This window comes from Camponotus vicinus, unplaced genomic scaffold (assembly GCF_025532165.1).
Source record: "Camponotus vicinus isolate PSW18456_S1 unplaced genomic scaffold, iyCamVici1.0 SCAF_10, whole genome shotgun sequence".
NCBI lineage: Eukaryota > Metazoa > Arthropoda > Insecta > Hymenoptera > Formicidae > Camponotus > Camponotus vicinus.
Window position 1 is genome coordinate 5,164,778 of NW_028141946.1, and position 13,282 is coordinate 5,178,059.

Below are 13,282 nucleotides of genomic sequence, written 5' to 3' on the forward strand. Positions count from 1 at the left end.
GCGAGAGAAAAGTTTGCGGAGCCTGGTAAGATCAGAGACACGGCTGCCAGCTTCGATGGTGGTCGTATCGTTGTGCGATCACCCAGAGAGCGGCGTACAATTCCGCGAATAATCGAGTGTCGGCTACTCTGATCGAAAGTGGATCAGCTGTAGAGCGATCGACAGATCCTCGACGGAATCGACCTCGTCCCGTCAAATGAAAATATTAATTATTAGTAATTATATGTATTAATTATATTTTATCAAATAGTTAATACATTAATACCGCAAAATGTGCAAGATAATTTAATTTCGATCAATTCAATACATGCATATCTCTCTCTTTCTCAAAATTTAACTGTTTTATATGAAATTTGGAGATGATATAAATAGCGACCGCGAGAGGTGATGCGATCATCAATCGTCGATGCGTCGACGGTCACAGACGATTCCATCGCGACAATTCGAGGCGACTCATTAACATCTCGAGCGAGCACGACATTAGCACATGAATGCGCGTATCAGCGAGTGACCCTGATATACGCTTGGCCGATGCTCGTCGTAAATCGTATTTGCGCGTCATCGCGACATCCTTCGCCCGCGTTTCCTCGCTCGCTGGCTTTCCCAGATGAAGATGACGTGGCACCGTAATCTGCAACGATCTGGATTTCACGTCCTGGCACTATATTGCACTGTGCTACGTGAGCTACCACCGCGGCTCTGTGCTAATAATAATCGATTACATAGCCACGTCGATGTTTCCGCTGTGACATGTCGTAACGCTCGCTAATGATTTTTCCTCTTTCCCGATTGCGAATTACCCCGCAATTTGCTCCGACACGGATTTCAAGATGGACTCGACTTAAGCGACTCGAGGAAAGAGCGACGATGATTAACGGCGTTCCGTGTAAAAACGTATCTAGATCCGTCTGGCTATTTTTAATCGTTTGTCGTTTCGCAGATCCGCGTTCATTACAGCAGGATAATTGTGTATCCTCGCGATTACGTAGGCGTATTATAACAGACGTAAGTATATGTGAATCGCGATCCGCTTCATTACACGCCGTGGAATCTATTCGATGATTTCGAGATAAGTCCAATTTGCTCGTATCCGCTAATGAAACGTAATCAGCAAAGCATAGCAAAGTCCAAACACTTTGCAGCATGACGTTTGTTTTACTCAAAACGCTATACAATTGAACGATAATTTTTTATTAATTAAAACTTGAGATCGAAGATTGTTTAAAAGTTATATACCACTATCGTTATATACCACTTTCTATTAATATTTAAATACATTCTACATTGCATGCATTTATTCAAATTTATTCGTTATATAGCGATATAATTTATAAGAGAAGCAATTATCATTGCGATATAGTCAAATACGTGATACTTGTACGAATATCTACAGATTGCTATGAAGCTCGAAAATAACGATGTTACAGATTTTTGGCACGACTCCAAGAAATCTAGTGAAACGAGATCGTGGAAACCGCGAATGAAACGAAGATGGATGAAGACAGACATGACGTCACTCAGTGGCATGGACCTTGAGCCTTGTGTGCTCTGCATACTTATTTCAAGCAGAGAGCACTCTCATTTTCGTTTTAAGTGGTTTCTAATCGCGACTAAGCCTAGCGAGCATCGTTGATAAATGGGTGACGAGAGACGCTAGTATTTCCGCGAATAAAAAACAATAATGCAAATTCGCAGTAACGACTATATATCTTAGATGTCTTAGATCGATTGAAAAATATTTATCATTTATAATTGTTATGTCTTAACATGGAAATAAGAATATCTTTTAGTAGCATCGAAGTTTTCCATCTTTTGTTATAAAAATATTTGCCTCATTTTCATGTAATTTAAAAAATGTGACAATTATTTATAAATATTTATAATTATTTATAAAATTGTAGCAATTTATTATCGACGAGTTATTCTCGCGGACATCTTCTTTTTGTGACTTATTTTAGAAATCACGTTTCGGATACGTCGCCACGCGCGACTCAACATATTACACGCTCGAGGGGCAGTTCAGTTTATCACGTGTGACACAAAATGCTTCCACGTCCTACGGTATCGCGCCGATTGAATTGCAGATAGGTACGCAACGACAGTTCCTAACTACAGAAACAATGGGCGTCGGTTATTGTATGCTGATTTTCTCTCGCGGATTTTGAAAGTCCGTTTCTCCGAAGAGTAAGCGCGCGCTGTAATAAAATTTAATAAACCGGTACCCCGGGTATTCCGTGGCATCGCTTTTCACCGCTGATGCATAGCACTGCGATATCTCTTATGCTTGATATAATAATTACGATATTTTATGATAGCCAACGCGCCAAATACTATGCGCAAATTCAATCACATTCTTTAAGTAGTATATCAGATGCTTCTCTCTTTACCGGAATATGGAAAATTGAAGTTTCCTCGTCAATCCTATGAAATAATTCACAAAAAATGTAATTTTATATAAAAATTATGAAGAGTAACATTTTCTAGTCTAACAAAATAGTTTATAATTGCTGCAAATTAAACGATATAAATTGTTCAACTTAGTGTTCTACCAACTACATTGCTGTAAGAAAATATTTATTTTTAACTAGAAGAATGTCGAGATAAAGCCTCGTACGTCGTGAAACAATTTTTCAGAGCAATCTCGCGAAACGCGTTAAAAAGTGACTCACAGTACGATGTTAATCACCGAGAGAATGGGCCGCGACGACCGCGGCGGTCGTTCTGTATTCGCTTTACCCACGCTTTATGGTCAGCGTTGAGAACGGCATGATCGTATGTTAGAAACTTTTACGACGCGCCGATATGGTCGCGGGGATTTGTCCTCGGGAGCTATTTGCTTACATTAGAATCCGCTTCGATTCAAGGGAAGAGGAAGCGTTTCGAGCGTAAATACTCGGTCTCTACTTGGGATGGACGAGTACGGATTGATGCACGAGGACGATCCGCGCTCGCCTTCGAGAGAGAAAAAGGACGGGATGCGTGCGCGGTTGTACTCGACCAGATCTGCTTCTCGTGGAGAGAGATAAGACTTCTCTTGACGAAGAGCACGCGGGAAGAACTATACGACTCGCGGAGATAGTTGAAAACTCCGCGAAATGGATCGCCGCGAACTTGAGAATTATTCCTTCAGATTGTTACGTCTCTCGAGTGAGGATGTCCTACTACGGTTGTTAATGTAATTTTACTTCTTTAAATTATCTCGCATATTACAGTGCGCTATTATAAATGGCATTCTACTCGAGCGTTGCCGTTAACTTTCTTTTTTTTTGCTAATATCAGGCATGGAAATAATTTCGTTTAATTACAGTTAATTCCCTTTTAAATAAACGTTGAGAAATGAACGAATTTTTTTTTGCGAACATATTTTGTACATTATTGCACAAAAAAGTATAGAGAGTCGAAAGTCTTTAATAGACGCTAACTTAAATGTTCCATTTTAAGCGAACAAGAGAACTGAACAAGAGAACTATGTCCGCTATCTCGGTGAAAGTTGAAGTCGAATAATCGTCTTCAACCCCGTTTTACTTGTCCGTTGTCGATTACTATACTTTTGTTATCGAAGCCACAATATTCGCATCGGCTCTAGCGTAAAATGCAATTGTCTAGTTCGGTATCTAAAGCCGACTGCACAGACCGTAATAGATGAAACGGTAGTCTTTTATCGCTGCCTGCCACATTAACGCGAAAGTAATGGAATATGTACTGTTAAGTTCTCGGCAAACGATGTCAAAGAATTTCTGTTTACGACAAACTGCAGTGACAAGCATTCACGGCCAACCAGATATATTCTTACATACTGTCATATCAATTATATCGCACGCATATTGATAATCTATATAAAGAACGATAAGTGTTAAACAAACTCGATCGATGACAGCCGTAAAAATCAACGGCGAATCAGAAACAGAGGCGTTCTCGCGTCATTTTATTACGGTTCTATGACTTCTGACAGCCGAGACATCTGGAGAACGTCCGACGCTTCTCGTTAATCCTCATTGACCCGCGCGGTAACGGTAGCCGGCCGCAACCCTTTCGTCCGCGTTTCACAAAGACGGCTAAGGTAAATTACATACGTACGCATCTAGGACAACGCGTCGCGTCTAGACCACGTACAACGTATTTACTTCTCCGCGTTTCCTTCTTCGCTCGCTCGCGGTAAGTCTCCGCGATTCTCCTCTCTTCGGTGAATTCGCGAGGATTGCGCCAATCGATCTCCTTTGCGTAACGCGATCGTTCTGAAAAGACCGACCGCATTCGCGGACGTGAGGTCGTTGTTGCGCAGGACAACGACGACCACGAAGACGACCCATACGAAACCGCGCGTTCGCTGAATGCTAAACGTCTTGTTGCTCAAGGGCGCGCCGTCCGTGTAGCAAGAGCGCGATGCGATCGCTCGGGCGTGAACTGGGCCATGTGCGAGAGCGGGCGGCCGTTCGTGCGACTTCGCTATTTAACTCGCGCGATCGTATCAACCCTTTGCGCGGTGCCGATGGCAGGTTTACGTCGCCGCTATTCGCATTACCATTCGAATCTTGAACATTTCAATAGTTGCTCGAGCATTCGTGTGTCCCGATATATGCAATTTTCTCAGAACGTTTTAAATCAAGAGATCGATGAAGAGAAATATACGATTATTAAAGTTCAGAAAGGTCTCATTTAAAATTGAACAACTGTCTCGATATTTGCAAATCGTTTCTCACTATGACTATTTTTTTGCGCGTGAATAGACATTTAATTTTGAACAAAGAAAACGTTCTGGAAATCGTGAATTCAGCGGTGAATTCAAAGCACCCGGTTGTCGGCAGCTCTGTAGAATGTCTTGTCTCACATCGACAGATCCTTTCATAGATCGCGATTTATCGGGTCGTAAACCGGGCGTAAAGCCAACGGTCGCCATGCGGTTTGGCCCACATATGTACGCGGTTCTTCCTTTCCACTGTGCCGCCTGTGTCGGCCGTAAATCGCCGTTTTATACGATCGGCCGATCGCGCCGTGGTGCAGTTCGCGGTTTCCTTCCCGTACCGCGTTCTAACGTGCCTGCCATCGCTATTGAGCGCGACGTCTATCGCAGAAGTCTATGCAGAAAGAATGAGCCTCGCGACTTCTCGGAGAGATATCCCCTGATCGAGAAGCGATTGCCGATCAAATCAATCGGACAATTTTTTCCTAGTCGCGGGGCTAAAGTAACTCCCTTATCGACCTGGAATACTGGATTTATAGATCAGACGGAATTCAAGTATACCGCTGTCCGCACGATGGTTTCCAGCGTCACGATCCGAAACCCTTGGTGCATCGCAATCTGCCGCGCTTCTGCAATTATCAAGTGCAACGACTGCTCTCGAGAGTCAATGTCGGCCGGCGCTAAGCCTCTCGAGTCTCTCGCGCTCTTTGCTCGCGGTCTCCTCGTATCGCGGTATCTGTTTCGCGGCGGTGGTATTTAAATGACCGGCAATTAGGCGACGTAATAGCCGCAGTTAAAAAGCGCTTTGCAGTCTCGCGCTTCCACGAAGTCGGCGACCGATCCGCCTTGCGTGCGTGCGACAAAGCTAGAAAGGCGAGGAAAACTAGTCGTGCGGATTCTTGCCGTATGTTAACACGTGCCAACGCACAATTTATGTTATCTCTCTCCCTTCTTTTCCCACCCCAATGTCGCTTTACGAGAGAGCTAACTGTACTAGAAAAGATAACGCGAGAGATGGGGTCCATAATCGATTTTACGGCACTCTTATATTGCGAGTATACATTTTTTCGTGCCTCTTTTGCCATTTTATATATTTTATTTTACACTCTTATTGCTAATGAAAGATTAATAATATGTATATATATTCTGAGAGTTTTGTCTTTCGTTTTTAAATATTAATCACGTGTCCATAATTGTTATTTATTTACTGTGTGTTTAAAGAATCTTATCAATACAATAAAATATTTTGAATATAATTACTGATATACTTGCGATTTACATCTACCGTAAATTTGAACGTTCAATGACACTTATTAATATGCATGAACTAATTTTTTCCGCTGTATATACATTGGAATAATGTAAATAAATATATATAATACTTTCTTCATCTATCTGCTTATTCAATCATAAAATATAATTTAGTTGAAACAATTTTATATTACGACTAGAGAGCGCACATAGAAAATCATAAATTGAATTAGATATTGAAATTCTGTTGATAAGCTTTCTCTATGATTTTTTACTCAATCTGAAATATATAGACGCAATTTCAATGTTTTACTTTCATTTAAACTCTAATAATCAACATATACTCTGTACATATATATTCGTCGATTATTGCAATAGTAGCATTATTATTCTATTACACAATTTCTCAATTCGACAAAATATATAGATTACAATTTTCGATGGTGACATTCGAGACTCGAACCTCTATCCGGTGATAATGTCAAAACAGCGTTGATATATATATCACCGCGTGAAAACGGACTGACGATTAGCATGAAAAGAGAAAAGCTAAATTAATCGCTTAATTTGTCATTCGTGACGAGACTTCGACAATCTACCGCGATCGAGAAATCGTCGGCGCTCGAGGAAATTGAGTGACCCGACAATTTTTATCACGTTTCAGAGTGTTATCTTCTTCGACGGAGATGCCACTTTCGTTTCGCTTGTATACACACACGTCGTCGTCATGTTCGTTATATCACTTCGAACATGCTTCTTGATTTTCCTTAAGTGCACGTTTAATCGCTGGTCATTTATTCACGTTTTAATTTTTTAATAACGAGGAAGATATCTCTCTCATTTACTTTCACTGTCTTTTTATTCTTTTAGATATTTTATTTTATCTTTAACGTTTTTGTTATATTATTTCATAAAAATATTTCATTGATCTAACAAAAATTAAAGTATATAGTCATTTTGTATATATTTGAATAAATATTGCAATTTTCCATGGTGTGCAGTAGTTAAATATTCAAAGGATAATTTCTATCCACCCTATGTGTATCGTTGACTCCTTGAAATGTTTCATCCTCTTCCGCTGCTTGAACGTGTATCGCTCGCCGGAAATCATTGTTGCTCGCTAAGTGTCTTTTCAAATCCTTGACGTCGCCGGAAGCGCGGCATAAAAAGTCAGTCGTAGTCGACGCGATGATTCCGATGAGTAGAAAGCAATCCTTGTCGAGTACGTATTTATGCCGATTCTGTCCTGGATCGATTATCATGGTTTCAACTTTTTGGACGAGTCCTCATTGTTGAACGATGAATAATCGCGTTCTCTGAATCACACGCTTCTTCTTCGGTCAGGAAAAGAAAGGTGGAGGGCAAGAGAGTGACAAGAAGCGTTGAAAAATTTTTGCAATGTCGGCCGCGCATAATGTGCAGACCGTTGAGGCCCCGAAAAACAATGGCATTTGCATCATAAATAAACGCGACGCCTGACCCGAATCTAGGTCTTCCGCGTGTTCCTCTTAACAAGAGAGCGAACTTCTGCAAATTAGTGCACCGAAGTTACCTGAAGCGGAACGAGACGAGAGAAGAGACGAAGAAGGAAAAGGCCGGGCCACGTCGCTCGCGTTAATATTCATCATGTGCGACGCGTCACGATTCACCATCTTTTGGCGATCCTGCCTTCGGCTCTGCTTTACACTTCGGCCTTCGAACGACCTGGCTCTCCTTTATTTGAACGCGTTCCGGACGACAAATGTGGAATTCGGACGCTATCCAAGAAACCAAGACAGTTCACGAAACAGGGACGCATCGAGTTCTCTCGATTATGGTAATTACCTGCGTCACTTTTTTATTTCTTAGGAAGTAAAAGCTAAAGCTATTGACGTTTAGATTTATTTTATTAATTACAATTTATTGTAATTTCTTTTAATTTTATTGAGATTTATTCTATACGTGACGTTATCGGTAGATTTTTTTATTCTTATGATTGCAAAAAAAATATCGCGCGCGTGATGATCGATCCGCTCCTGTCCGCGCTCAAGGTAACATCATATTTTCAGTCTTTCGTATGTTTGCGAATGTTCGCGCGCGTGCTCCTCGCGGTACCAAAAATGGAAGAGAGGAAAAAATCCGGAGCGTGGAGCAAAAGGGGCCACGGTTGTCGCCGTCGCACGCGAGGAAGGTAGAAGAGAGAGAGGAGAGAGCGGGAGAACTCGCGTCCCCCTCTCGATGTTACGCGGAGAATTCGAGGGACAGTCGTTAGTATGCTAATGAGTGTTCCTCGTTTCTTCGTCCGTGGCCGCCGTGTGTGCACGGCCGCTAAATTATTTCAAATATTTCCAAATGCCCATCGAGGAGAAGGTAGATCGGCTTCGAGGTTAGAGATCATGGAACTCAGTATGCACCCGCGGTGCTCGCCCCATGTCGTTGTGCATGCGTGTGCGTGAAGAATTGGTCGCCTAAGCGAGCGCCTCTAATTCTCGCCGCTATACTTTTGTGCCCCCTCTCCCTTACTTGCCCTCTTGATATCAGGGGGTTTCGATGACACTATTATATATCTCGCGATAACATCGAAACCTCGTGAGAGCGGCGATCCTTCCCGCTGGTATATAGTTGTACAATATAACTACACGACGTAACGTATACGATACACGATGGCGATATTAATTTTCCGGGCGGTATCGTATTTCGTGCTATTAAATCAGTCATCCGTGTTCATTAATTAAAAGGCGCGAGGCGTGAAATCGATAAATTTCACTTACGCGCGAGTGATAACAATTATATCGATAATCAGTCGTGCTAAAAAGCATAGTTCCGCGATAAAAAAAAATATAGAATTGTACAAAATTTTATCCAAAGGTTCATGATTAATCTTGTGTGTTAATAAAAGTTTTTTATGGTGCATGGAACAAATTAATTTGTTTAATTCCAATATTTAGTAATTTTATAAAAAGATCCGATGGATCTTTTGAATTCGATTAAAATGCGATAAAAAAATAGAATTGTACAGAATTTTATCCAAAGGTTCATGATTAATCTTGTGTGTTAATAAAAGTTTTTTATGATGAGTGGAACAAATTAATTTGTTTAATTCCGATATTTAGTAATTTTATAAAAAGGCCCGATGGATCTTTTGAATTCGATTAAAGTGCGCTTCTTGTTATCCAGACACGGCGACATATTCTCTTTCTTAAAGGTTCCCGGTTCATCCTAGTTTACGAGAGAAAAGTCTAATTGACTTAAAGCATTATCTGTTACTCCGTCTCTTCGGGAAACTGAACGCGATAAGAACAACAGACCCATTATTGCCCGTCTTAATGAGCTTCAATTATTATCGGATGGGTCACTTAGAGTACGCGGTATCGATATTCCACGGTGTAACGCGCATTAGTGGAATGAGAGGACGAGAGCAAGGGTCAACATCTCTCGGAGATCTAAACGTAGTTTAACGAGACCCGATTATTGTCGTCCCATAGTTTGTCGATACATATATATATATATATATGCGCGCTTGCATACTATAGGCGTATGCATGGATTCAACAGATGGTTGCGCATGTGCGCCGGAATCCACCTGTTGAATGCCACCTGTTAAATCCACCTGTTGAATGTTATTCGCGACTGTAACGCTCCACGTGACTAATCACGAGAGCGAACCGCGATTGACACAATGTCCTCGCTTTTCCTCGTTTTTTCCCGCGTATTCCACATTTGTTCCAAGAAACAGATTCATTCCTCCTTTGGAGAATTTGTTTCAACAATTATAAAATCTTCAAGTTTGCAAATCGCGCGCATCGTTGCTTTGAAATAATAGAACAAAATAGAAATTTAATGTTTTAATTTACGGTTCCAGCTAAAATGCAACGGCCTTAATATTTTCAGGCAATATTATCATTCTATCGATATATCGTTATTTTCAGGATATTCGTCGTAATTTGCCGCAGCCTGGGCATCGCCGAACGAGGACGATCTGAAATAATCGATTGGTCGCGCTCGAGTCTCTCGTCCACTTATGGATTCGAGCCGGGCAGGAGATTTTTCTTTTTTTCTCGCTTGCCTCTCGCGCCCGCTTACCTTTTCCACATATCAGACTTTCTCACCTCTTTCGACGACCGTGATTACTACGACAGAGGATCTCTACCATCGGAGCCTTTTCGTTTTCGCATTTGTCACGGCTTATTAAATTGCTTCTTCTTTAAACTAGAGTGCGAAACGCGTGCACGCATCACATACGTCGACTCATCGCCGGCGTATCGACATTTACGACTTTGCGAAATCCTCGCAGCAGGTTAATATCGGGTAGAAACTACTTCCGTCCGTTTTTTGCCAAAGATTTTTTCCCAACGCTAATTTGCTGATAAATCATTGCCTTATTTTGTCTTGTTTTTCACTATAAAATTGTGATTTTATTGGAAGACATCTTTCTTTCTTTTTGAATTTTATATAATATATATATAAATTTTTTTTTCCTTCTTTTATATGATAAATTAACAAAATATTAGTAAAAAGAGAATATGTAATTTTCGATTCTTATTAATTATGATATATGAATGAATTATGATATATTATGATATATGATGCATATGAAATATTTAATTTTTATTATATGTTTATAGAACTTTGAATGGTAATACTAGATTTCATATAAAACACAGCGTGTTATGTATACGCGATATTTTTCTGCATTAAAACAGCATTATTGTCATCATTTCATTTTTTGCATGTATCTTTTTTAAATGACTAAACTTTTATTGTATTTATTTATATCTGCATCAACAAATTATCATTATAAGTAAATGAAAAAGTAATTAAAATACCTAAAGTAGTTTAATGTTTTAGAACAATCGATTGAGAAGCAAAAAATTTCCTTCGGTATTTTTTACATTCACAAGCTTCTTTAAAAAAAAAGCGTTACATCTTTATCATTTATATCTTCTCATTATTCATTTAATCTTATACTGGTTTTCTCTAATCATATAATTGCGAAGTTCTTATAATTCCGCAAAATAAATACAGACTTATTTATGATTTATAAAACGGCGAAACTGTGCGACTTAGTAATTCCATTTGCGTTGCTTTTCATAAGTCTATAGAATTTGCATCACAAATGTTATGTAACGCGCAACACAAATAGAGTGTGTGACGAGACATCGTTGTACGAATTGTCAGCGTCATGTCACAAAGTCCATAACATCTAATCCGGATTTTATCATGTAATCTTATTATTGATAGTTCGTCTCTTACCTTGCAGCCCTCGCATGTGAACGCTCCAAAATGAAAACCAGCTGCAGGCTCGTTGCATACGTAGCACTTATGGTTCATCTGCAATTATAGAAATTGTAAAAATTATTCAAAGGAGAGATATGTGTCAGAGTCAGTTGCTTCGGTTCATCCTTGGAAGAATAAAGCGCGATTGGTGTCGAATGGTGGGGCGGCGAACCGGTTTTCTCTACGTTCGTGTCGATTTTTATTCCTCCCACAATAGCTTACGGATGTGTTTAAATAAGATTTAGAGTAATTAATAGGAAATATGACGGAACTTTGATTATACGCTAATAGAATAGATAGAACGCAATAAAGATTTTTCGGGAATGTCTGTCGCTTTCAATTGCTTTCTTTTTTCTATGAAATATTTTAATAAAAAAATTTATATAATGTTCGTAATATCGCGATTATGGAGAGTGTTTTTGTGTATATTCTTTTTGGACACGAAGTTTTTGAACACAGAACGATCAGATCTTTGCCCATGGGCACGAAATGGATATCCGAAGAATCATTAGGTTCTTTTCTTTCCCGAATCTATGTTTCCCCATCCTGTCGTAATGCTCGAATCGAAACCTGTTTTAACCCACCGGCCTATTATAAATCAGCGCTATCTCGGCAAACGGTGCCATCTGCCTCGACTTAGTATCGGAGCGAGAAACCTATTTTTCGAATAAACTGAAATAAAATTAGACCATATATTGATGATAAGGAAGTTACAATTATCCGTGTTTCTCGTCATGCGAGTTTTTCGATCGTCAACGATGCGATATAAAAGTTTTCGATCTGAAATTGATACGATGAGGGGAATCAGCTTTCGAAATTTATGAATTTGTAATTTTGTAAGATAGTATTCTCCGCGTAACGATGAAAAAATTGGTTTTGATGTAGTTGTAGTAAAATGACTGGTCAAAATCACGATGTATCTTTTTTTAAATAGTAAGTATAAAAATTCAGATTTATAGCAAAATGATCATTGAGAGAAAAGGAGAGAGAGAGAGAGAGAGACGAGGAAAAAAAGAACTATTTAAAGTAGTATTCGTGGAATGCAAACGTTTCTGACAATCAGTTCGTATCTCTTGTAAATGACGCTATATTATGACAAGTCGGGTGATACATTATATAAGAATGTGCACAAAAAATTAACTGTATTCGTTCTCCGCGACTCGGCGCAGAAGACCTCCTGCGGATTCGTTGGTTTAAAAATATAATCGTGATTGGTAAAGAGAAAGAGATAGCCGGTGTACCAATTTGGAAGATAAAATTATTCGAAAGGATATTCTTTTATAAAATGGGGAGAAGGGTATTTTAACGAGAATCTAGAGTGACGGTAATTAGTGCTCCGATACGACATAATCTTTCGTACGCACGTGTTGCGTCGACTCTTTATAATTGCGCTTCTGAGGAAAGAAAATAGATTGCCAACAAAGATAGATGATAAAACGAAACGAGAACAAACTCGAGGAAAAAGAGATGAAAAAGAGTCGAGTTCGTTAAGATTTTCAAGTTTTTTCGCGACGTAGTTGCTTAACACCCGCTAATTCTCCTCTTCCATTCGTTATGCGCTTCATTAATGAAGTGAAACCTTTTCCTGCTTCCTCATTCCTACCTTTTTTTTGTTCGGCATTTTGCAGTTCTTATTCGCGACAATCGTGAATTAGTGATTTTAATGTGCGTCTCTGCATCAATTTCGTTGCCAAATACGGTTCTGTAAAAAAAATAAAAAAAAAATAAAAAAAATACTGATCTTTGATTCAAGTGTTTATAGTATAGTAGTTTATAGTATAGTATAGTAGTTTATTCTGATATATTCAGAAATTATATAAAAATTATAATATGCTCAAATTTTTTTCTTTGCTTTAATGTAAAATTTATTGCATATTATATTTACTATTAGATCTATAATTTTTAGCGTTATACATACATTTACATATACATTCCTATAATATGTGTTACGAATTCTCGAAACATTCAACGTCAATACGGACGTCTCGGTCGAGAAAGAGACTTTTTCTAGTATTTCTAACACATCTGAGTCCGAAACTCGGTCGTTCTAAGTGAGTCTAAGAGTTCGGGCAAGGAGATCTAATACAAAACCAAA

General features: G+C 39.3%; 1 protein-coding gene and 1 long non-coding RNA gene across 3 annotated transcripts in view; one reads left to right on the forward strand and one right to left on the reverse strand.

Annotated features, from left to right (window-relative positions):
- The window catches only part of LOC145960214 (uncharacterized), a 264,245-nt gene that overhangs the window by 30,994 nt on the left and 219,969 nt on the right, over positions 1-13,282 (forward strand). The gene's annotated exons all lie outside the window — the stretch shown is intronic.
- The window catches only part of LOC145960213 (uncharacterized), a 30,162-nt gene that overhangs the window by 7,909 nt on the left and 8,971 nt on the right, over positions 1-13,282 (reverse strand). The window contains exons 2-3 of one of the 2 annotated variants that reach the window (XM_083079476.1): positions 12,791-12,889; positions 11,164-11,241 (exon numbers count right to left, since the gene is read on the reverse strand). In XM_083079476.1, coding sequence (XP_082935602.1) covers positions 11,164-11,241; positions 12,791-12,808 — 96 coding nt within the window. In that variant the 5' untranslated portion in view covers positions 12,809-12,889. The remainder of the gene's footprint in view (positions 1-11,163; positions 11,242-12,790; positions 12,890-13,282) is intronic. The other variant, XM_083079477.1, reaches the window with a different exon arrangement.